This window comes from Podarcis cretensis (assembly GCF_951804945.1).
Source record: "Podarcis cretensis genome assembly, chromosome: 6".
Taxonomy (NCBI): domain Eukaryota; kingdom Metazoa; phylum Chordata; class Lepidosauria; order Squamata; family Lacertidae; genus Podarcis; species Podarcis cretensis.
In genome coordinates, this window is record NC_137175.1 from 48,309,852 (window position 1) to 48,335,487 (window position 25,636).

At 47.9% G+C, this 25,636-nt stretch overlaps 1 protein-coding gene across 2 annotated transcripts in view; it reads left to right on the plus strand.

The window, feature by feature from the left end:
* Nucleotides 1–8,294: 8,294 nt before the first annotated feature.
* The window catches only part of LOC307219066 (chemokine-like protein TAFA-5), a 28,859-nt gene continuing 11,517 nt past the window's right edge, over nt 8,295–25,636 (plus strand). Inside the window, exons 1-5 of one of the 2 annotated variants that reach the window (XM_079981938.1) lie at nt 8,295–8,922; nt 9,173–9,269; nt 14,929–14,975; nt 20,385–20,537; nt 23,294–23,421. In XM_079981938.1, coding sequence (XP_079838064.1) covers nt 8,826–8,922; nt 9,173–9,269; nt 14,929–14,975; nt 20,385–20,537; nt 23,294–23,421 — 522 coding nt within the window. In that variant the 5' untranslated portion in view covers nt 8,295–8,825. The remainder of the gene's footprint in view (nt 8,923–9,172; nt 9,270–14,928; nt 14,976–20,384; nt 20,538–23,293; nt 23,422–25,636) is intronic. The other variant, XM_079981937.1, reaches the window with a different exon arrangement.

The following is a 25,636-nucleotide window of genomic DNA, read 5'->3' on the forward strand; positions in this document are numbered from 1 at the left end:
AGATTTCTTTGGGGGAAGCTATTTGTTAGGACTGCTGGGAATTGTAGCTCTAAGATGGGTGAACTACAGTTTCTAGAATTCTTTGGGAAGGAGAAGCCAGGTGCTTTAAATGTATGCTGTGGATGTGGCCTGAGTATCTGGCCGTGCACAGACTGAGCCTCTCCAAAGCTCCTGGGAAGTGGATCTCCTCTGTCCAACTTGGCATCCAGGTTAGACGTGTCTCTCTCTTGTGTCTGATGTTTGCATCTACTTCAAGGGAGTACACTTCACTGTATGAGAGGTGCTCTTTATGAGAAGGTTAGGAGCTGCTGCGTTAAAACACTCATTAGCAGAGAATGTAACATAAAACCATCCCCCAGATGGATCCAGGTACTTTGTTTAATTTATCTCTTTTCAACATTTTTACTTCCTTAGATGGCAACACAGAGTTACTTAACATCCCAGTGGAGTGGAGTTTTTTTTCTTTTAAGAGGGTTTGGAGACCTGCAATTTATTATAAAGGTCACCAATTCACACACACACAAGCACATGCGCCACAGTAAGGTAATAAAGACTAAAAACACATTAAAATAATGTTAAACATCTGAAAATAGCCCATGAAATTCTGTTTGCTTGTTCCATTGATGCTATTACTTTGTGGCTACTCTGGATTTGTCTTGGTAACAGGGTAAAGGTAAAGGTAAAGGTAAAGGGACCCCTGACCATTAGGTCCAGGCGCAGACAACTCTGGGGTTGTGGTACTCATCTCGCTTTACTAGCCAAGGGAGCCGGCATACAGCTTCCAGGTCATGTGACCAGCATGACTAGGCTGCTTCTGGTGAACAAGAGCAGTGCACAGAAACGCCATTTACCTTCCCGCTGGAGTGGTACCTATTTATCTACTTGCACTTTGACGTGCTTTTGAACTGCTAGGTTGGCAGGAGCAGGGACCGAGCAACAGGAGCTCACTTCATTGTGGGGATTCGAACCGCCAACCTTCTGATCGGCAAGCCCTAGGCTCTGTGGTTTAACCCACAGTGTCACCCGCATCCCTGGTAACAGTGTACTGCAGCTCAAATTGGCACTGTATTTGCAACAAATGAAGTTCTCACAGTGGGCAACCTGAGGCCTGTTGGAAACCTGAAAGCAGGATTCAAGCACAAGAACACTGTCCCGTCCTGTGGTTTCCAGCAACTGGTATTCAGAAGCCACACAGCCTCCATTTGTGAAGGCAGAGCACAGGATTCATGGCCAGCAGCCTTCTATAGCTCTTGCCATCGATTTGTCTATTCCCTTTGGGTGGTGATTGGTGCCCATCGCTGCCTTCTGCTGTGGGAGCAAGTCCCATAGTTTAACTGTTCTGTATGAAGAAGTACTTGTTCATGTTCACAAACTTTTATTGCACTAGCCAATGGCCATGACATTATCCAGAAACATCAACAGTCACTAAATATACAGGAAAACCACAGCCAAATCTACTAAAATTCTATGTTACATAGAATAAAAAAGTAGTTTACCTGTCCTGAATCTTCCAACAGGCCCTGGAGGAAGGCAGTATACACAACATAAATTTAAAGCGTCCACCTCCCAAAAATTCTGGGAACTGTAGTTCAACCCTCACAGAGCTATAATTCCGAGCACTCTTAATTACAGTCCGTATTATCTGGGTGCTTTGTGATTTAAGCTTGCTTTGAACGTATGGTGTACCTGCAGAAGTGAACAATCAGATATGAGGCAAAGATTTAAAAATGAAAATGAAAATACAGTATTTCATTGTTTGCATTTTTAATACAGTTCACAGACTTTAAACACATTAGATTGCCTGTCTCAATGTTCTGGTAGTTCTTCAGTCACCACCATCACTAGTGTACCTTTATACTCAATTTCTGGCAAATCTTTTGTTGTTGCTGCTGCTTCATAAATATGAGGGATTTTGCTCTTCATCCCTTACATGAAGGAGTTCTATAAAGTTCAAACACCTTTCCATTTCATCCCAAAGCAGTGGCTGGAAAGCGAGCGCCTCATTAACGGTGCTCTTTGTGCTTTCTTCCTTAACTGCGAAACAGAAAGGCTTCTATGTTGGTTTCTGCTCTCTTCACTGTGCAGCGAAGTGCTTGTCACGAGGCAATGTTTACATTCCACACTCAGAGTTGCTGTTGGAGTTTCTCACGGGAAAGGAGACTGGATGTGACGTACACTGGTTTCCTGTTTTTCACTGTTCACACAGAGTTCTCTCGGTGCTTCAGAGGGAGAGGATGCCTCTCTGCTCCTTGCAGAAGCAAGATGCTTGTTTGTAAGCTCTTAGCATTGAAGTGTAAATAAAGTAAAATAATATAGAGTATGTGGCACGTACTCCTCATCATTCCGCTGTGCTTGGGACACTGCAAAATCAACATTCTCTGCTTTAAGGTCAGCACAAAGGACCAAGTTCAGGTGTCAAGTTTTGTCTGGGAAGAAGATGCGGCTGGGAGATGCCTCTGAGAACTGTCGCTTGTGAAGTCAAACCTTTCCGTATCACAGCAACCCAGCTTTAGACTACCTCAAAGTTGTGAAGGGAGGAGTGCTTGGGGGAAAGGGCCCCTTTGAGAAAATCAGGTCAAAAACACACTGAAGCCGCTCTGTGGTTCCTTTCCCTGCCTTTGATCTCTTCACCACCAGCTCCTTGAAAAGGGTTTATTTCCCTTTGTGCCTCTGCTGCCCTATTTTCTCCCCTGTTTAATTTCTCCCAATTGACTTTAATTGAGATCTCATTAGTAACTTTCACTAGTCTGGTAAGCACTTTATACCGACACCTCTCTTCCCCCGCCTATCCCCACTGCTGGGTTGGTGCCCAGAATATTCCCGCTCCCTCCCTCAGGCTGGATGGGACAAGATTCCTTCAGAAGCAAGGGGGGGGCAATAACTTCTCACAAAGGGACAGGGAGCATCAGCAGCCTTTGAAAGGAAAAGCTTCTGGGGGAAAATATTGCTTTCACTTAAAGGCATCTGGCTGGGAAACAAGAGCTTGCACAAATCCAAGAGGCCACAGCAAGTACTGCTGGAGATAAGGAGATTCTGATATTATTTCTGTAGTGCAGGGTCAAAACTTGACAGCCTTTTACTGGCTCTCCTTTGCTTTCTCATTGAGTGTGTTTGCCGGGCTTAAATTCTGGGTGGAGGATAGTGAGAGGCATGTGAGTGGTGTGCATACAAAAACCAGCCTGATGTAGAAACATAATATGTTTGCTCCATTTGTTCTTCCATCCACCTTAGCCTCTGGCCCTACCTGCCACTCTCATGTGGTTCCCGAGAAGCTTTCTCAGAAAGGAATGTGGGGCCTCAGGATGAACAAGTTTCACTATCCCTGATCAATGGGGCTCCTAGACGTCATCTTCATCACCATTAGTTTACAGAAGCATGGAAATAATAATAATAATAATAATAATAATTTATTATTTATACCCCGCCCATCTGGCTGGGCCTCCCCAGCCACTCTGGGCGGCTTCCAAAAGAATATTAAAATACTATGATACATCAAACATTAAAAGCATCCCTGAACAGGGCTGCCTTCAGATGTCTTCTAAAAGTCTGGTAGTTGTTGTTCTCTTTGACATCTGGTGGGAGGGCATTCCACAAGGAGGGCGCCACTACCGAAAAGGCCCTCTGCCTGGTTCCCTGTAACCAGACACTGGAAATCAATGAAAACCTTCCCTCCCTGCGTAACTAACCCCACCCATAATAAAACAGAGATAATGATGGGGATTGCGGCAGCTACACCTAATACTTGCTTGGAAATATTAATCTGACAAAGCAGGCAATTTATTAAAATGTTTCATCCATTCAATAAGGCCACAACACACACACACACACACACACACACACACACACACACACACACAGTGTTCACATTACCACAGTGAAGTTGCTCTTTGCCCCCCGCCCCATAGCACGTTTCATAACTCTTTCCCCCCTAGCTTCTCACATCAGCATGTATTTGTTAGTGTCATATTTGTTGGGGGGTCACTGATGGGTGAGGATGTCTTTACCCCAATGCAAAGGTGTCCACACCTTGGCTAGAGAGGAATTAGGAATGCCTTAAGGACTTGCAATCTGTGTGAAGACGGTTTGAGAAATGTGTGTATCAGAAACAGCCAATTTTTATAACGAAGTAAAGGATACATATGCATTGTGGATACCATCATGGGAGCATGGATTAAAAACCCAGCAATGGAGATGCAATGAGTGCAGGGCACAGTAAACGGGAGCATCAACACACACACACACACACACACCACACACTGTCTGCATTTTGGTCCCAGTCCCATGAAGCTCTGGCCATTCTTAGCTCCTGATGAAAAATCGATGGGAGCCTAATGGATCTTGGTGCATTGCCCCTTGCAAAGAATGCCTGCCCTGACAGCATTCAACAATTACTCTTTAAGCAGGACTAATAATGCTGACTTGTGCGCCGGCTCCTTTTCAACTCTGATATGGTTGCCTTCCTTATTAATATTATCAGGTGCATTATGAAGACAGAGTCTCCCAGCTTTCTGGTGCTAATAATAGCCCCGGCTTGACTGGACAAGGGAGTCAATAACTGTAAGCTGGAGAGCTTATCTGAGGTGTACTCTCCTGCATACAAATCTCATTTAAAGAACGCCCAGTGTCAGTAAACAGTTTTATTACTGACTATTTATATTGGTTTCCCTTTATCCCCACAGATCTGATGGTAAATTACCCGCCCGAGTGCTATTCATTCAGGGCCCCTCATAGTTAACAAACCAGTCACAGGCACTGCTGTGGTGGAACACATGTATTGATTTCCCCCAAATCAAAGGAGAGGGCCAAGAGAGAACGCAGGGGCTTTTCATTACAGTAGAAGCCTCCAATGGAGAGGGAGAGGCTCCTTTTGCTGCATTTGAATGAAGGGAACTAAATTGTTGCACAAGTCTTTAGAAGAGAGCCTTTCAACCCAGGAACGACCCAAAATTGGAAAGAGCAACGAGAAGCAGTTCTGACAGTTGAGCACTGGAGGCAAGGCGGTGTGTCTAGGAAGGGGAATGATGGGACCCAAACAGATACTGTTGTTTAACAGCAGGGATGGAAAGTAAAAAAACAACAACTAAAAAATAAAAACCTGTGCTGCACATCTTCCATGATTCTGACCAAAAAACAAAACAAAAAGGAATCCTTCCAGGAGAATTCAGCATCCTAAGTATATTATTTAAAAAAGGGGAGAAAGGACCAGTCTTTAAGAGCCAATGTGGTGTAGTGGTTAATGTCGATGGAGCCAGGATCCCACTCACTCACCCAAGATAACTAGGGGTGCTTTCAGACTTGATTATTGTACAATCATCCTGATTGTTTGCAAAGAGATTAGGTGACATTGGCTATTTAGTGAACATTCAGTCTTATTTGTAGGGAGGCTAGATGATGTACATCAAAGCAAGTGTTGTCCCACACTTCCAAGTGCATTTTCTCATCACTTTCCTTATTGCAAAATGTCTGATTTGGGGGAGACTCAAGATTTGCTGTGCAAGACCTCATAATCAACTTTAATTGTGCAACCTGAAGTTGCCACTATGTGACTGAAAATAGTGTGAGCCCGCGAAAGCACCCTCTGTGACCTTGAGCTAGTCACCATCTCTCATCTCAACCTACCTTGCAGGGTTGTTGAGAGGATTAAAGGAAGAAAAACACGTGCACTGCCCTGAGAGAGGATATAAACATAATGAATCAGAATGTGAACACAGGTCTGAAAATGTTTTAATCTACATGTGGTGACATGTCAGAAGGTTGTGCAGGATTTCCAGAAGAAACCAGGATCTGATCAGGATTTCAGGGGATGGGGGAATACATTGGAACAAGGGGGTTCATCCTATATTATGTCAGACTACTGGTCCATCTGGTTAGAACTGTTTACACTAATACAGGAAACCTCTGGCCTGCAGACTTCTACTGGTGGTCCACCAGACTTCTTAATCTGCCCTCCTGGCACTCTAGGTAACCCACACCCCTTTCCCCCTCTGCAGCAAGCTGGTAATATAGGAAGAAAATAAAGCTGCCAACCAGTCTTTACCCAAGCCTGGAGTGCAACTTCTATCAACCCCAGCCAGTATGGCAAATTGTCCTAGTTGCGGTCCAGAGTATCAGATTGGGGAAGGTTGCTTTACACTGACTGGCTGGCAGCCACTCCTCAGGGTTCCATGCAGGGGTTTTCCCCGGAAATACCCTTCCCCCCCCCCTCGCGCACACACTTCTTGCCCAGCCTATGGAAGCAACCCAGATGAGAGCGAAAACACAAGTACTACTTCTGCCAGAGGCAGCCACAGCCGTGAGTGCGGTGGCCGATTCCTGCAGAATCTGCCTGCGTGCCTGCTAGGGCAGCGAATGCCCCCATGGGCGCCTTAGGCTAGGGCATGCCAGCAGCCCCCAGAGAACTGGAGAGGCCTCCATGGCTGCCAAACACCCTCCTTTTGGGGAGGTCGCTTGGAGCCCAAAGGCAAGTCAGCAGATTCCCCCCCCCCCCCCAAAATCTCTAGCTAGATCTCCTCGCTCGCTCACCGCCCCTGGCGCCCGGATCCAGCCCCGAGCTCCGCCGAGCACAGCGGAGCAGGCAAGCCGCACAGCTCTGGAAGCAGCCCGTCCGGCATCCTGTCCCGCGGCTTCTGCGCATTGTACGCGGCGGCGTCGGTTTCCGCAGCTGTCCCTTCGGGGGCAGTACCCGGAGGCCACCCCGGCCTCGCGGGGAGCGGGGTCGCGGCAATCCGGCGCCGATCCCACGAGCGAGGGAGCCCGGCGCCAGAAGCCGAATCGCTCTCGGTGAGCGCACGGCCAGCCGCCCTTTCCAGTCCCTCCATAATTGCCCGGGATGGACAAGGAAGCGCAGAAATGCGGCATTGCCTGATCGCCCCCCCCCACCCTCATGCCCTGCGGTTTTCACCTTTCTCTAAGGGGAGGAGGAGGAGGAGGAGGAGGAGGAGGGCGCCCCCCCCTTCTAAGCCGGACTCTCATCCGGCCTGAGCGGAGCAGCGAGCGAGAAAAGGCGCCGCGCGAGCGAGGGAATGCGGCAGCCCGGCGGCTGCGAGCTGATCAGGTGGGCAGGCAGCGGCTCCCGGGAGCGCGGCGAGGAAGGGGTTAAGCGGAGGGAGACACTCCGCCAAGGAGAATTCAGAGCAGGTGGTCTCCGTCTGGGAGGGCGGCCCGCGGCCAAAGGGATAGGCAGGCGCTGCCGCCGGTGCCGCCGTTTCGGGGCGCCAGGCAGTGCAGGAGAGCCCATCGCCGAGAGAAAAACTTTCCCCGGATCTTTTTCTCCGCACGAGGAGGAGGAAGACGCAGGCACTGCCCACCCCCGGCTGGCGAGAAGCTGCCTCTGCAGCAGCAGCAGTGCGGGGGGGGGGGCTGATTCTCGCGGGGATCGCCGGCACCCTGCAGGAGCACGAGGCGGAGGAGGCGGCAGCGCGGCGCGGGAGCGGAGAGATGCCCCTCGGGGTGTCTCCGCGGGGGAGTCCGGAGGCGCTTCTTCCCGCGCCGCCGCTCCGGCCTGAGCAAAAGTGAAGGAGGCGAGGCTCCTGCCGCAGCCCTCGGTCGGACTCGGCTTGGCGCCGGGGCTCCTCCGCCACCGGGAACGTGCCGCCCGCTCCTGCTGCGGAGAGCCGGGAAGTCTCTCTCTCTCTCCGTGCGCGCGTGTGTGTGGCGAGGCCGTGTTGCGTCGTGGAAAAAGAGAAGGCGGGCGGTTATTGCGAGCCCCAGCTCCGGATCTTGCTCGGGTATCCTTCTGTGTATGCACATTTGGAACACACACATCGGATCCCTCGGATCGACTCGTCACCCCTCCTCCGTTGCGCGCGCGCGCGCGCAAAAACACCCCGACAGATCACGCCGCCAGCCGACGGCCGGGTCCTGGGAAGGCGCCCTGCCACAGGTAGCCGCGGCGGCCCCGCGCCTTCGCCGGCACGCTTGGAGGGAGAGCCGCGACGCGCGTCCACACCCGGAATCGCGCGTTCCCCCCCTTCCCCCAAAGGGTGCGGAAGCTTCTGGCTGAGGACCCCCGCCCCGCGCGCCCACTCCCGCCGCATCGTGCCCACCCCCACCCCCCGTGCTCTTCCTCGCATCCCAGGATGAATCGTCCTCCTCGCGCGCTGGGGAGGCCGGCGGAGCGAGCGGCGGCGCAGGCGAGGAGCCGATCTGCTCCCGGGTGGGCTCTTCTGCAAGGAGGAGAGCGCGCCGCCGCGAGGGTTTCGCCTGACCAACGGCGCCCAAGTGCTGGCAGGAACGGGCGCAGCGCCTGCTGAATCGCCGAGGAGCTGAAAGGCCCGGAGGAAGTCCGGAACCGAACTGCAGGGCGTTCGGGACTTCCACCGGCACCCGGGAAAGGGGCGGCTCCCTCCGGCTACGACCCTGGGGATACTTTTCAAGCGACTCATTGGGTGCCCGTCGGGTTTTGGAGCGCCCTCTTTCCCAGGACAAGCGGGGAGGCTGGAGTTTGGGAGATAGCACGTGAAAAAGAAGACATTTCTCTCCATCGCCACCCCCCACCTCGGGATCCTGTGAGAAATAAGACTTATGGCGCTTCTGGACTTCGGGATGAGACGCGCCGGATCCTAAAAGGAGCTCGTCGGGGCCTCTGTAAAGTAGCAGTTTGAAGCTGCCCCCCCCCTTCAGAAGCCTGATGCTGCTACTGCCTGTCTCTTGGCTCTGCTGTGAAGGGAATGCAGCTGTGCTCCAGGCACAGCTGGAGCCCCTCTGTGCCAGGAAAACACCCCCCTGGTAGTTGGATTGTGTGAAAGTCTGGATTTAGGGGGCGGAGAGGGGGCCCCACCCTCTTTGGCCCATCTGCTGGCCCATCTGGGAAAACCTCTATAAGGATGCTGGCCGGATGGAGAGAGCTGTCTACAGGGATAAGTGCTACACTTTGTTGCCTCCTCTTCTTCTGGCTCCTGTATTCCCATCCACCCAAGGAAGGTACGTCCTTGCCCGTTTCATACACCACTTTGCCACTGCACCTTATGGCCTTTGCAGAGAGTGCAGGGAAGGAGCTTCCCTTATTCCGCCTTCAAGGCTATGCACAAATCGGAACCCAGCGATGAGGCTGGGGTAATCTAAATAGGGATCATTGCCGCTGTCTAAGGTCCTGAGGGTTATCCTGGGGTTGCTGGCGAGGAGAACATGTTAAAACAAATCTAAATGCCATGATCACCCCTTCTTTATTTAGGTTGGAAAGAGCAAGCAGAACCAGAAAGGCACATAGGGATTTGGACAGAAAGGCCTTTCAGGCACCCAAGACTCCTCGGATTTTATAAAAGCACCTGGTAAGCTTCAGGCCGGTTGGTATGTTGAAGCAGGGAAGATGTAGGCCACCCCACCTACCACCCTGGCAAATTGCTTTAAGCACATTACATATTCCGCTCCCCCCCCCCACGCCAAAAAACCAGCCCAAGTATGGGCATACAAAACAAAAGCAAGCAATTGGAAGCTAGCTGAAATGCTGTGCCATAGTGGCACCCAGGTTATCCAAGGGACACGGCCTGGGTTACCTTTTCACAGATGAGTTAGAGAGTCCTTTCAAATTAAAATCAGGGATCAAGGCTCCAAGAACACATTTGGTCATTCCACTAACCTCTCCTTTTATAAAAGGCTACAAAGGCAAGAATGAGGAACTGTTGACCTCACTTCCAACCCATCCCTGGTTTTCCTTCCCTGATTTATGTGGGTCATTTGAAGAATTTAAATTTCAAAGGCATAAGACACAACCTACACATTTCCTATGGTTTTTCCATACAGGAGGCAGCAGGGTTGAATAAAAGAGCAAACAGCGAATTTTAAGGCTTTACTTCTGTGCAAAGTTGTGTGGGAAGAAGGCCCATTGAAAAATGAGGGCCTTTAAGCCAAAATTTGTAAGCTCAGTCAAGCTACATGTGCAATAACAATCCTCCTGGAAGGAGATTTAAGTAGCAAATTTCTCATATCTGTAAACTGCTTTGAGGTGTTTTTTTGTTTTTGTTTTTTTTTTACAATTGAGCAGTTTATAAATTTTATGAAATAATAAATATCTAAGAAGGATTCAGAACTTGAAGAGCCAAAGATCAGGGCAGAAGAATGGTGGTCCTAGCCAGGAGAGAGCCAGTGTGGTGTAGTGGTTAAGAGCGGTAGTCTCATAATCTGGGGAACCGGGTTCGCGTCTCCGCTCCTCCACATGCAGCTGCTGGGTGACCTTGGGCTAGTCACGCTTCTTTGAAGTCTCTCAGCCCCACTCACCTCACAGAGTGTTTGTTGTGGGGGAGGAAGGGAAAGGAGAATGTTAGCCGCTTTGAGACTCCTTAAAGGGAGTGAAAGGCGGGATATCAAATCCAAACTCTTCTTCTTCTTCTTCTATTTGCACTTGACAAACACACACATAAGGGAAACCTTCATGAAAGGAGAGATCTGGAGGACTTTAGTATGGCTGTTTAAATCCTTATCTGAGGCTGCAACCTTTTATACCAGGGATGTAGAACCTGTGGCCCTCTAGTTGTTGGAATATCAGCTCTCATTATCCCTGATATTTGGCCATGCAACAACTTTTGGAAGGCCCAATGTTTCCCATCCTAGCTCTAGATGCACAAATCTGGGAGTAAGTCCCACTTACCGGTAATTCAGTGGACTCATTTCTGAAGATCTGCACATGGGCATGCACAATGGACTGGATTCAACTTAGTACTCCTCCCAAGCAGAAGCCTCCTCTAGCACAGTGTGACTTTCTACTCCTCCTCATGGATGCCTCCTGTGACCCTCCCCAAAATGGTTTGAGGCAGGAGAACCCCCAGAACAGGGAAAGGAGAAGGCAGATCATTCCACGAAGCAAGCAGAAATGTTTTCACTAATGGAGCCATCTGCCTAGGGCTACACTGAATTCCTCCCTGTGACTTCACATTCTCTCTGCATCAAACTCATTTTCTGTGCCCACCTTGTTTAATAGAGGCAGTTCATGGCTGCTGTGTTGCTCTTAGCACACTGGGTAATCTCCCACTGACCCTTTCTAGCGAGCTGAATAATTTTGCGTAGCAAACCTTTACTGGAAGGGCTCAGGTCTGTTGGCTGCTAGCTACTTTGAACAGTACTGCTGTGGGTGACAAGTGACATGACCATGTTTATTGCATGGAGTTTGAAGATTGATTTAATCTGATACTTGCAGTCCAGTTGGAGAAAGTTTTAAATTTAGGCCGAGTAGCCCAAGTAGCAGGGGACGCGGGTGGCGCTGTGGGTAAAAGCCTCAGCACCTAGGGCTTGCCGATCAAAAGGTCGGCGGTTCGAATCCCCGCGGCGGGGTGCACTCCCGCTGCTCGGTCCCAGCGCCTGCCAACCTAGCAGTTCAAAAGCACCCTCGGGTGCAAGTAGATAAATAGGGACCGCTTTCTAGCGGGAAGGTAAACGGCGTTTCCGTGTGCAGCTCTGGCTCGCCAGAGCAGCGATGTCACGCTGGCCACGTGACCCGGAAGTGTCTCCGGACAGCGCTGGCCCCTGGCCTCTTGAGTGAGATGGGCGCACAACCCCAGAGTCTGGCAAGACTGGCCCGTACGGGCAGGGGTACCTTTACCTTTACCTTTAGCCCAAGTAGCAAGCCATGCATGGGAGAGAAAGCACCTCAGTCTAAGGAAGAGGGGATTTTTGCATTGTTGGTTTTGATTTAGACATTTGATTTAGACATTGGCTTATTTCTAGGATTCCATTTCACTTTCACGATTAAGTACTTCAACATGCTCAACATGCACTTAATTGCGATGCTTTTGGAGAGAGAAGGAGATGATCAGAGAAAGGAGCTTCTTTGTGTAGTGAACACTAAGTCATAGGGATATGTGACCTTCAGGACATGCTATCTTAATATATCAACCCAGTTTCATTGATATTTGGTTGCTGAGATGCATCATGGAGCTTGATCAGGTAATGGGAAAAGCTTCTGCTTGAGCCCATAGGGAGCCAGTGCCAATTGCAGTAGACAATACTAGACTGGCAAATGGTCTGGTCTCCTTTAAGATCAGGTTCCAATCCTGTCACTAGCTTTCACTTGTGATGCTGAACACATCACTTTGCCACAACTGGGTCTCTTTCTGCAGCCTAAACACAGTGACCCTCAAACTTGCCATTCTTATCTTTCAGCAGAGCTTATTTTTTCTGGTCCTAAAACTCTTCAGTCACAGGTAGCCAATGTGGTACTACCCCTACTTTAAGCAAAAGCTACCAGTGGGGAAAGGAAAGGAGGTCTGCAATGAGTGAGGTCTCCTTGAAAGTCCCATAGTCCATTAAATTTGCAGTTTTGGTCCTGAAAGAGATTATTTTCCAAAGGCAAGAGCTACCTAGGCCTGTGTGTGGTTGGGTTGTTAATGAGAAACTAGTTGCTATGATTTTCTGCACTCAAGAGAATGATATATCACCTCTTTGACTTCCCAGCCCACTTGATTCGGTATTCGTTTACAGAAGAGTGCCCTGGAGACAGTTGGTTTCTAAGACTCTTTACAAGGTGCAAGCCCACAACTTTGGGAGAGGAAGTCAAATGCTTTGTTCATTTGGCTGTCCCCCCCCCCACACACAATGGGGAAAAGAACCACCCATGTTCACCATTAATAATTCTGTGGTTCAGTTTTAGTTCGCTCAGGGTCCCATTTTCAGATGATAGCTTCTAAGGGGAGTTCAGTTTTCCAGGTTGGCAGACATCTACCAGAAGAGTAACCCAATGTCTTTCTGTCTATTTTCTATTTTCATTTTGACTTAACACAGAAAATCCTAGCCATGTTTGTATCTGAAACACTCCACATAAAGCACCACTGAGTAATGAATAGGAATTACACAAGGAGTAGACTATTAGAAGCAGTTGGCAATTTGCATGGGTAGCTGCTAACCAACGTTTCCTGGGTCCCACCCCCTCCTTGTGTGTGCAAGATCCACTGAGCCCTGTTAAGTAACTGATTTGTTGCCCTTGGTTTTCCCCAACTTCCTTTCCCCCAGTTTACGCTGTGTAACAAACAGCTCTGCAAGCCCAGAAGCTGCAGAAGAAATCCTGTGCTGATGTTTGCTCACCCAGAAACATAAAGAGCACTGTCAGCGTAAACGTTCCACCGAGAGCTCCCAAGACAGGCCTCCTACAAACCAGGATGTGAGGGGCACTTTGCAGATCCATGTGGATCCATAAATAATGTCACAATTAGCAACTGAAACCAAATATTTATTCAATAATTCAGTTGATGCAGCCTCAGCCAGTCGAGCAGGAGCTATGAGTTCAGTGCTGATCACCCGCATGCAAGAGGCAAGACACTGCCAAATTATCAGCTGCCTTGCCAGAGCCCTAGGTGTGTTATAGACCACAAGGCCGGTTGCTGCACAGCTTCTTTCACTGGACAGTTTGTAAAGCAGCTAAGGTGGAGATTGCTTGCAGTTCATTGCTATGCCTCCATGGCAAGGAAAACTGAGTGCTGGGATGTGTGAGTGTGTGTACATATCACACACAGCCCAAACAGACTTGCTTTTAGATGTGCTGCATAGCGAAAATTCTAAGAAGAATCTCATAAATCCAAAACTAGCTATGTGATTTTTGCCTGGAATTCAGCAATAAATAAAACAGATGGAAGCAGCATTGATCCATAAGAAAGATTCTGAAATCCACAATTGGGCAATAGCTTAGGCGGACCGAGGAAAACATCACAAAACAGAGCAAGTGTTTTGAGTTCTTCAGAACTCTTTGTTGGCTGGATGTTAAGCAAAATGGGCGGAAGAGTAAAAGCAATAAGGAACTCAACTGGCTCAATGTTGTAGTTGTAAAGTCTGCATTTAGACTTAGTGGCAAGCTGAAGATTGTGGACTGTATTACACCCCATCTAAAACAGTATCGTAGCACTTTAAACAGGGATGGCTTCTCACAAAAATTCCTGAGAGTTATTATTTTTTAAGTGTGCTGAGAGACCCCTATTCCTCTCACAGAGTTACCATTCGCAGAGTGGTTTTGCCAGCAGTCCCTTTCCCCAGGGAACTCTGGGAGATTATAGGTCTGTGAAGAGAATAAGGGGACTCCTAACAACTCTCAGCACCCTTAACAAACTGCAGTTCCCAGGATGCTTTGGGTGAAGCCATGGCTGTTTAAAGTGGAATGATACTGCTTTAAATGTATAGTGCAGATTGGGCCTTTCCTGCTAGGTCATGAGTGGGGAACTGGATCTGGCGGGTGGGCTAGATCCTTCCTTGCCCTACCCCATGACTCTTCTATGACCGGTGGGCAGGGCCACCCAACTGTCAGTCACCCAACCTCATTATTATGCCAGGTGTCAAGTTGAAAGGGCCTTGTCATTGATGGGCGTCAGAGGCACTGTCATTCAGTACCTCTCGACTGACGGGTGCTGAGAGATATATTTGTGAAGTCTCTGAGCGGTTTCAATACAAACCTCTTGCAAACAGGCTTCAAAGTACAATCATACATCGGAAGTTGAACAGAATCCGTTCCGGAAGTCCGTTCGACTTCCAAAATGTTTGACTTCCAAAACACAGCTTCTGATTGGCTGCAGGAAGCTCCTGCAGCCAATCAGAAGCTGCAGAAGCCCTGTTGGACATTTGGCTTCCGAAAGAACGTTCAAAAACCGGAACAACAACTTCTAGTTTTTGGTCATTTGGGAGACAAAATGTTCGACCCCCAAGGCATTCAGGAGCAGAGGTACGACTGTAATGGCAGCCAGTCACGCATTTACCTTCCTTACACCTGATGTCACGTAAGATGATAGGCAAGTGGGCATTGTTTGGGGGAAATGGCTTTGTGGGCCAAATTAGGACCCTTTCTGGGCCTCATTAGGCATGTGGACAGAAAGTGTCCCACTCCTGTTTTAGTCTAACCTTAATATACCATGACAAAGAATCAACGGCTTTGGAAACGAAATCAGGAAGAGTGACAATGACTGCTCATTTCCCTCTAATACAGTCTTGTTCAATATGTGCCATGGTTGTGTTTTTCAGGGCTTTTGAAAGTTCGCAAGACCAGGAATGCCTCCATTGCAAAAGAGGTTTGCTCTCGTAAAATGAAATATATGCTGTGTAAATGCTTAACTCTGCTCCAGTTTCAGTCGAGAGAGACTAAAGTTTGTTAGTTTATTTCAGGAATTTATCCCCCACATTTCAGTAGATGTCTCAAAGCAACTCATGTACAATGTGTAACATGGAAAACGTGTATTGAAACATCAGAAAATGGAAACATCAGAACAATATTCATAGTGCAAAGGTCTCCTGAAATAAAACCATTTTAACCCAGCTTTTGAAACTTAAGCAGAGATGGTGCCTGCCTGATTTCTAATGGGAGGGAATTCCACAGATGTGAAATTTAGAAGAAGAAAAAAGCAGAAAGTTCCAGTAGAATTGTCGTACATGACAAACTACACAGGGATTTAATGTCGTTTCAGCATGGTGCGGCAATGTGTGAATTAAAGCTCCTGCTTAATGCCTTTTTGCTTTGAGCAAACCATACTTCATATGTTGTTTGAGCTTCTCTTTGATCAGCCAAATAGGTGGTGGGTGGAGAGATGCCAATAAAATTCTGAGTCAAGTGTAGACCCAAAGCTAAAATTTGCTATTTTTGGCTTGCCATTTTACCCAAGGGAGATAATAAATATTTCATGCTTGCTTTAGATGAGTTGCATGAGGGTTTGTGAGTCCAGTTTAATGCCATACTCTGCAGATGTAGAGAGATATACACAAGTGCTAACTGTTGATTATGCTTACAAATAGGGGGAAAATATATATCCAGAGATGGAGAAATGCAGCTTCCCCTTCCCCCAGAGCTAGCACAGAGTAAGAAAACCATGAAGTGAAGAGATATTATTCCCCTCACCTCTATAAAGGATCAAGGCTTGCTTTTGTGGCCAATATGAGATCTGAACCAGGGCCTCGGAAACTCTTAACCTCTTTATCAAATCAGTACTAAACTAGTATTGAAACTCAGCAAAGCATCTTCCATAAAATGAGCAGTTCTCCACTTTCATTATAGATTAAGTAAAGGGTGGGCAGAGTTTAGGTTTGTGGGATCTGATTTCTTTTTTAATAGACCCCAAAAGCTGTGTACCAATCAGAGCCAGGTGCAAAATACCAGGAAGGCGGAGCCAGCTACAAAAGGGTGGCTCAGGCAGTGGAGCCAGTGACCTATTGCCTCCCCACGAGCCATCCAATGGGATGATCCATGTATAGAAATCTGCATCTGAAATACTACAGATCAGGGACTCCTAACAACCTAATAGTGGGGAGTCTTTTTGTTCCTTCTATTGTTAAACAGCTGGAAGCCAGAAAACCTTGATGTGCCTCAAAATGGCAAATAATCTAGTAGAGCCCATCACTTGAAGCCTATGTGGTGGGACAGAACCTGACTTCTACTTTCCTGGAGGGTAGGTAAGGTTGGGCCTGCACGGTCGCATTGATGGGAGCCAATCCAGCAGTCCTGATGATGCAACCCTGTTGTCTTAACCTCACCACCACCCCAGCCAGGTAGGCAGCAGTGAAACCTGTTGCTACTGTTACACACCACTGCTTTAGATTATCTGTTTCTCTCTTGGTGAGCTCATGTGTGATGTGGCCGAGGGTTGGTGCATTAAGGCTCCTTTAGGACAAAGGGATGCTATAGATCATTTTCAGATCCCTTCCAGTCCCACGATGCCAAATCAATTCATGTGAAGATAAAGAAGGATGTAAAAATGAAATGCATTAGTAGAGCGATGGTGCTGAGATTCTGAGGTGACAAAGCATTCCATTGATATTAAGCAAATTGGGAGAAAAGAGCGTTCAGCAATTAGCGTACCCAGAAAACTAGGGAGCCGGGTGTTAAAAAGCAACCATTTTTATTCCAGAAAGAATTAGCTTGGAATAAATTGTACCGTCTGTTTCTACTTTTGCAATCACTGACATGGATGATAATTGCCTTTCTACACTTTAGGGCATATTTCTGAGATCACAGAACATGGCAGCTATCCCTTAATGTGCTTTAATCACCTCTTTGCTCAGGCAGTTAAAGAAGTTGAAGCGTTTCCCCCTCTTTCTTCCTTCCAATCAATATTTTCCAGAGCGGTGCCTTTCCCCCTGTTTTATTTCCATTTTGATTTGTCCCTCCTCTCTCATAGTCCCTCTTTCCTCCCTGCTCCCCCACCTTCCTTTTCTTGATTATAATACGTGCCAGGGACAAATTCACTACTTCATGGATGAAGAACCTCAGGCCCACGTGCAGCTCTCCACACTTAGCTTCCTGGCCCCTGAGGTTCTTCCCAGGCCACATGCCCCCTTCCCAAACCACACCCCTTACCAGCCCTGCCATACACACTCCATGAGTGTTTCTGCCAGGCAGAGCTCTTACCCTCTTACCTTCCTTGCTTGGGCGGATGATGGATAGAGATGCATATGTGTCAAGAAACAGGTCCACTGTACAAAGGTAAAACTAGCATTTATTGATGCATCTACTTTTGCATGTCACCCTGCCCGCCACTGGCCCCCTGGAAGGCTGTCCAGAAGGCAATCTGGCCCTTAGGCCAATCTAACCCCACCCCTGCACTGCTTGAAAGATAGCAGACAGCAGGCTGGGGTGCCTAATCACAAGTAAACATACTTTTCTGTAGGCATGCCTCCTTGTTGCTTCAAGTGACTGTCTTAAAAGGGGCAGCATTCCTTCCAATGCCTGCATAGATACTGCAGGACACATTGCTGGTAGCTGAAGCAGCTTGCCAAGTGGGGCAGGGCTGCAACAGTAGCCTCCTGGCAGCAGCATGGCTGGGAGGCAGAGTAAGACCAGGGCTGTCTGGATGAAGTGGTGTAGCCAACCCAGCGCTCCTGCTGGCAAGCCTATCTCATTCACAATGTTACAAACAGTACGCAAACTGAAACTCAGCCATCCTTCAAAATCTGCACTTCTTCATATTTTGCCAGGCTGTTCTCCAGCCAAGAAAGGTGTACAAAAAAAGAGTATGCATTAGAATAAAGTGTGGATAAAAATGCATATGTGAAAATAGCATACAAAAATTATAATGTCAGGAAAAATTGTGTGCACTGCAAGGCAAATTTGCCTACATACATTAGAAATTTGCACTGAAATGCTGCTGCATTCTCATGAGGACTTGTTTTTAAAAGATTATTCAGAAACTGATGCAGGAATATGAGGAACTGAATGTGGAAAAACTGGAAACTGAAAAACAAACAAACCTGAAATTGACAGATTTCCCCATCTCTATCAAGGGGACTATCCAGCATCTGTTTGAAAAGTTGCTTACAAGCAAACTTGTAAGACGTGATGGGTAGGTGCAGACTCCTTAAGACTTTGGGATGTCTACTGTGGGTCCATGACTGGCTGCGATACTTGGCCCATACCTACTCTGCAATCAGGAGCCTGTGTTTTGTTCATCACACTTTACATTCAGTTGGGCTGTGAGAAACACAACCGCTGTGTGAAACGGCTCCCTCAGCCACATTGGGTCATGGAAACATCCCAGTGTGAGTAACTTGTGGCACTTGGATATGCTGACGATAAGGAGTTATTTAAAGCAAAGTTACTATGAGTCTGTTCCCTGCTGATGTCAGTAGCACTGAACAAGCCAGGCAGGATCAGTCCCCAAGTCATCATAAGCAGGAAAAGGTATAACAGAACATGCAGCAAGGTAAATCATACCCAGTGAATGCAGTTCTAATAGAAACGTCTCAGCCGCTCACATCTACTTATTCAGATAACAAATAACTCTCTCTAGGAGAGAGAGAGAACAGGGAGCTGGAGATTGAATGTATATATTACAGTCCAAATAAATATGAAAAGGCTGTTGCATGTGCCGGTATAAATCCTGGTGATCGCATGCACTTCCGTCACATGAATGCCACTGAAGAAGATGTGAGGAAATGAGAAAGTGGTGTTGCCCATCTAATAGGGAAGCAGAGGGGCTTTTGAACTTATTCAAAGGGGCAGGTTATAGACACAGATATGTGGAGATACATATCTTAAGTATATTATACTCAAGGCTCAGGGAGAAAGTAAAAGGAATTTGGACAGACGGTAACACAAGAAGTAACAATAAGGAGCTTATGAGCCAGCAGGCCCAGTATTTGTAGATCTGCATTCTGTTTCCCTGCTCTGGATAACAGCTGATAGCGCAGCAAGCAGCAAGAAGAGTATATAGAGATTGAAGGAAACGGTTGGAACATGCTGTTATCAGGGTGGCCAGGCTGGCAAGTAGGAAGGCCAGCCTGCCGGCCTGCCCAGGTAGATAGGTGGCAAAGACAAAGTGGAATCCATAGGAGCAATCTCTTGCATGCTTGCTACACAAGCAGCGAGTCTGTGTGAGGCCAACCCATTTAAATGGGAAAAGGTGGATGTGAGGGTGTTTTGCTGCTACCCAGCCCCTGCGTGGCATTCCCCTAGCCAAAAAGTGGAGAGAAGAACAAAAGGGCTTTGGGAAGCCCCGTGCTGGCTAGAGGTGGTTCTCCAGGTAAAGCACTTGGGTGCATGGCTGGCAGTAGTCCCTGCTTTGAGATCCCAAGCGCTTTACAGCAATTGTAAAGGAGGTAAAACCTTCTGTTGAATGTCTGGGTTCAGCTTCTCATCTGAATTTCACCCCCTGGACTGTTGGCTCGTCTTTTCAGCCTCATATATAGTGTAAAAAAAAAAAGTGTGATTCTTCCAAACTTCCAGATTCCATCCCCAAGGGGACTAGTGAGAGGAGGAATGGATTTAGCATGTTGAGAATCTAGTGCAACCACAAAGCTTAGCTATGCAAAATGGCTGAATTTGGTCCAGTGACTTGGGACATTGTTAGCTATCCTATGGAGATAGGCTGGGTTCCTCTCAGCATCAAGGTAACCAGGTTGCTGGAACTGTACAGGCCTGGTGTAATTTTTTTTAAAACAAAAAAACAATTTTTTATTGGTTTCTAAAAATAATAATACAAGAACCACTTGTAAGCACTTATCCAGCAGTACATCTAATGGTGTTCATTCTATCCATTGGCTCTAGATGTAAACTTACATATTCAACAATGAAACATAATGCTTAACATAACCTCTTCATTGAAAATATTGAGTGTCTGGTATAACAAAGTCTTTGGTCATTAACATACTTAAAGAAAGGGATTCACATTTCTTGGAAGGTGTCTCTATTCTCGGCATGATTTTTATCCTTTTGGCTGATTGCCAAAACGGGAAGATGCAAAACCAGTAGAATCATTTTTGTTTTCAGTGAAAAAAAGTGTACGCATATGCACAAAAGTGTTTCACGGGGAATGGTTGCATTTGAAATGTAGTGTGTGTGTGTGTGTGCATACTCAATTGGCACTGAGTCATTTTAGGCTGCCTCTTTAACCCAAGAGGCCTGACTCCTCCTGCCCTGCTCTGGCAAACAGGCTGCATACTTCTCCTGTTCTGCTGGGATTAAGTCTGTCTCATTTCCCATTCTCTCACTGCAGGAAAGGAGCTGGAGGTGGGGACATGTGAAATCACAGCATTGGACAGAGATATGAGCCATCCCAAGAGGATGATCGCCAGGCAGACAGCACGGTGTGCTTGTCGGAGGGGTCAAGTGGCTGGAACAACGAAAGCAAAACCTGCATGTGTGGATGGTAAGAGAGCAAGGTCTCCTCCTCCCTCAGTTGATTGTTCCAAATATCTGTGGATCAGGTCCAACAAGGAATAAGAACATCTTTAAACGTGGAAAGAAATGTTGAGGCTTTTTGGTGCTCTCCTACTGATATACATCACAGTCTCTGTGAACTCTCCAATGCTAGCAGGGACTGCTGTCTTTCCCCCCACTCTAAATCTATAGGTCTCTGCCAGGGGTGCTGAAACTAACCAGCTGAGGTTTTTCTAGTCAAAACTAAGATCCAATAGAGTTATAAAAAGAATCAAGTTATTACATTCAGTTTTGGTGAGGAACCTCAAGCCTGGGGGGACAAATGTGGCCCCCAAGCCTCTCTGTCTGGCCTCAGGGACTCTTCCTAGGCCACAAGCCCTCACCAGCCACATCTCCTACTGACCTTGCTTTGCAACCCCCTTGAGTGTTTTTGCCTGGCTGGAATGTGTCCTTGATAATGCCTCATGCTTCCCACTTTTGCCTTTGGCCCCACCCACAACTAGCCTGCTGCCTCAGGAAACTTGCCCAGAAGGGAAAGTGGGTCTCAGGCTGGAAAAGGCTCCTCACCCATGGGTATGGACTGATGTGCAGTGCCGCTCCATCTGCGTGCTTCAAGAGCCCCCTCTCACTCTGAGGAGATACATAAGCCCTCTTCTGATAAGCATGTTGTTGTAAAGCAGTTATCGGTGCTTAGCATTTCTAGGTGCCCACCTGAAGAGGAAGCCCATCTCTTTAAAAGCTCTAGTGTGCAGCTTCTCTGCTTCTCATTCTGTTGCTCTGCTTGTTCACTGTTCCCTTCTTTTCCATCCACCACTAGAAGAGTTTGGATTTGCTATCCCGCTTTATCACTACCCTAAGGAGTCTCAAAGTGGCTAACATTCTCCTTTCCCTTCCTCCCCCACAACAAACACTCTGTGAGGTGAGTGGGGCTGAGAGACTTCAGAGAAGTGTGACTAGCCCAAGGTCACCCAGCAGCTGCATGTGGAGGAGCGGAGACGTGAACCTGGTTCACCAGATTACGAGTCTACTGCTCTTAACCACTACACCACACTGGCTAGGTAACCTCGTGGGCTGTGTGCTATAGCGGGTGGGATATCAGATTGTTTGAGCGGTTGCACTGCTTCTTCTCCTCTGCTGTGAGCATCTGAGGAGACAGAGGCAATCTCTGGGAGAAGGGCCACTCACTATCTGTGTGGAGGCTTTACTGTGACTTAAAACACTGGACGACAAAAGTTCTGAAGGAGAGAGTAAGAGAGAGGGGAGCAGAGTTTATCCACACTTACCTTTTGCCCTGCCCTTTCCAGGCAGAAGTCTGCACCTTAAGGCTCTGTGCTGAGCAAACATCAACTTGGATTGAAGTTTGCTCCGATTGAGCTTTAAAGAGTGGGTTTCCATGGGGAAAGCTCTGAAGCAGAAAGAAAAGGGGGGGTGCTTGGACACAGAGCTTTAAATTGGAGGCTGTGCCTAGAAACTAGAAAGAGCAGAGGAAAGGTAAATGTGGATAAGCTGGGAGAGAGAGAGAGAGAGAGAGAGAGAGAGAGAGAGAGAGAATAGGACCTAGTCGGCAGGTCCTGAGAATACACTTGCTGTTGCTGATATCCATTAACTAGAGTGATCAGAAAAGCTTTAGCCTGTCTGGGGAGAAACAAGAAAACCTCAGGGAAATAGCCATGTGTTTTGGATTCTGAGACTGAGGGTAACCTGGTCTTGAGCTGCACGGAAATGGTTTGGCTCCACAAAATCATTACTTTCCCATTCTAGGAAGCTACTTGATCATATTTTGGGAGCTACTGTGTAAAAACAAAACAAAAATGCACTGGATTCTCTCTTGAACCTTAAGGCCTTAGAAGAAGCTTCCCTGAGGCTTTGGCGTGTGGGCATGTGTTACCTTGTGTTGTAATGTGCTGAGATTGTGCAACAGTGACATGCTACCTAGTGTTGCTATGCGTGTGTGGGAAGGTGTCCCCCGCCTGTGGGTGGCTGTTTGGTACATGTGGCGAGTATGAGGCTATTCTGAGCTCACAGGTGGCCTGTTTTCTCACGTTCGGGGGTGTTATGACCACATCATAAAGCTTCATAGATTTGATCCACTCTCCCTTTTCCCCTTCCCTCTTCCTTTGCTTTCATTTCCACTCTGTTCCCCCCTTTTCCTCTTCCAGTACTCTGTTTCAAAGGGCCTTTCTCAATGATGAGCAAAATACCGTATGTCTTAACAGTGCCACGTTATGCATGCTTATATAGAAGTAAACCTCACTCTATTTAAGTAAGTAGTTAGTATGTGCAGGCATGATAACCTGTTTTGTGGAATCCCACTCCCATGAAATGGAGGAGGTGATCTCACTGGTGGGGAGAAAACAGACTCATTTGGGAGGGCAGTTGGTTAACTGCACCTTTGTCGTGGTGCAGTGTAGCACAATGGTTAGAGTGTTGGACTGCAACATGGGAGAGCAGCACTTGAATCCCCACTCAGCCATGAAGCTCATGTGTCATAATCTCTCAGTCGAATAGCAATGTGGTGAGGATAAAAATAGAGAGGGAACACCCCTTTGAGCTCTTTGGAGAAAAGGTGGGATATAAATATAAAAATAAGTAAAGAATTGCACTATAAAATTGACATACGAAAAAGCCCAAATCTCACGTTTTATCCATGGTTCTTGCTAAACCTGTGCTTAATTTTTATCCCTTTTTGCCTCTCTCTCTCTCCATACTTTCCTTCCTCCTTACTTCCCTGGCTACGTTCGGCAGCCCAGATCATTGTCAACAAACAGTGGTGCGGAATGGAGCCTTGCGATGACGGGGAGCAGTGCACTTTGTTAATAAACCGTTCAGGCTGGAGCTGCACTCGGCAACTGGGGCGAATAAAAACAGTCACGGTAAGCAAACTGCCCTGGGGGTCGCCAAGCAAAAACAACTTCCTCCTTTGGGGACTGAGCCATGGGAAGGGAAGGAAGGAGGGAGGAAGTTGCCGATAGCAGGGGCAGGATTTTTGCTAGATGGCATCTTGTGAAAAGAGAGAAGCAGCTTGTGAGCCAAGAAACTTCTTTTCGGCCCATGGCAGATCTGTACTGGCTGCAGCAACCGTGTTCTGCCTAGAGCAATTCTGTAGGTACCAGCTGTGCAGAAATACCACAAGGCGAGGTCTGTTCATGTTCTTTGTATCCAGACCCTTTGGTGTAGCCATTTTCTGTCATTCTAAGATTGCATGGAGAATAGGGATGTAATCTGATTCTTGGTACCAAGGTATGGGGAAATCCTGCAAGCAAGACTACAGGCCAGTTAGAGCATGGGCAGGCAAACTAAGGCCCAGGGGCTGGATGCGGCCCTATTGCCTTCTCAATCTGGCCCGCAGATGGTCTGGGAATCAGCGTGTTTTTACATGAGTAGAATGTGTCCTTTTATTTAAAATGCATCTCTGGGTTATTTGTGGGGCATAGGAATTCGTTCTTCTTTACCCCCCAAAATATAGTCCGGCCCCCCCACAAGGTCTGAGGGACAGTGGACCGGCCCCCTGCTGAAAAAGTTTGCTGACCCCTGAGTTAGAGGCTTGGCCAGCTCATAGCAAATTTCACCAGCATTCCTGGTAGGGAATACCGTATTTTTTGCTCTATAGGACGCACCCGACCATAGGACGCACCTAGTTTTAGAGGGGGAGAACAAGAAAAAAAAAATTCTCCCCCTCTCTGCTCAGTGCCCCTTCAGCGAAGCGGCAGGAGAAATGGAGGCCCTTCCATTTCCCCTCCCGCTTCGCTGAAGGAGTGCTGCGCAGCTCTCTCTCTGCTGAAGCCAGGAGAGTCTTGCTCTCCCGGCTTCAGCAAAAGGAACCAGAAGCCTTTGGAGTACAGTGCGAGGTCCCGCTGCACTCCAAAGGCTTCAGGCGGCTATCCCTGAAGCCTGGAGAGCAAGAGGGGTCGGTACGCACCGACCCCTCTCACTCTCCAGGCTTCAGCAAAAGCAACGCGTAACCTCCGGAGCGCAGAGGGAGCGCTCCCTCTGCGCTTTGGAGGCTTCGCGTTGCTATCACTGAAGCCAAGGAGCCTGCATTCGCTCCATAGGACACACACACATTTCCCCTTAATTTTTGGAGGGGGGAAAGTGCGTCCTATAGAGCAAAAAATACGGTAAATAGTGGAGGGGATATTGGACTGGCCTGCCCCAACATCTCCTTTCCTTCCCACGTTGTCTGAAGGAAGATTACATATGTGTTTGGCTGAAGATGCTCAGAAGGGTTCTGTGATCCAGAACCCTGCCCAGCCAGGGTTCCCAGCCACAAGGAGGGTTTCTAAGCACATCCTGGCATATAGATGAAGAATCTCCATCCATCTTGTCTTGGGTGTGGCTGGCTGGGATGGGATGTCAGAGGCGAGGCTGGGGTGTATTTATTCCCACCTGCATTCTTTGAACTAATTCAAAAATAGGATGTGGCTTACCATCTAGATTTTTGAGAATATTAGCCTTCAAAGCACCATATCCAGAGGGCTCTTTTGGAGCGAGGGGGTCACTATATGCACCATCACAGTGGAGCAGGGGAGGAAATGCTGGGAAGCAGAGGATGCCTGAAGTGACGGTCAGCTTTGGCAGAATATGCGGTGCCGTTTCTTCCCGTTTATCCTGTGAGCACAGGGAGGCATTGCCTGCCCCTTCTGCCTGTGGGGAATCAGCCTTGCTAATAGAGTTGGTACATGGGCCACGCACGAGGGCTTTGCCAGCTATTAATATAACTCACTTGCAGGGACCCACATCAAGCAATTTGTTTTGTTGAGTTCACCGCAGGCGCAGGAGGGATCGTGCTCTCTGAGGGCCTTTTAAAACGACTGCTGCCTAGACAGGTAGAGATGGATTTGGGTGGATCTTAAACAAAGCTCTCGGCGGTGCAGAGAGGGAGTAATAAGGCCTGCAAAACAAAGGAGCTCCATTTTTTCCTCCATGCAAGTTGACAGCAGAATAGTAAGAGTCCCGGATTACTGCCTTGGCTTTGTGCTGGGTGTGCTGCAGTGTGGCTTCAGCAGAAATGAATGTGCATCATAGTTAAAGCTGGTTCTTCTTTATTCCTAAGGGAAACTCCAGCCACTCTCCCTCTGTTCAGTTTGC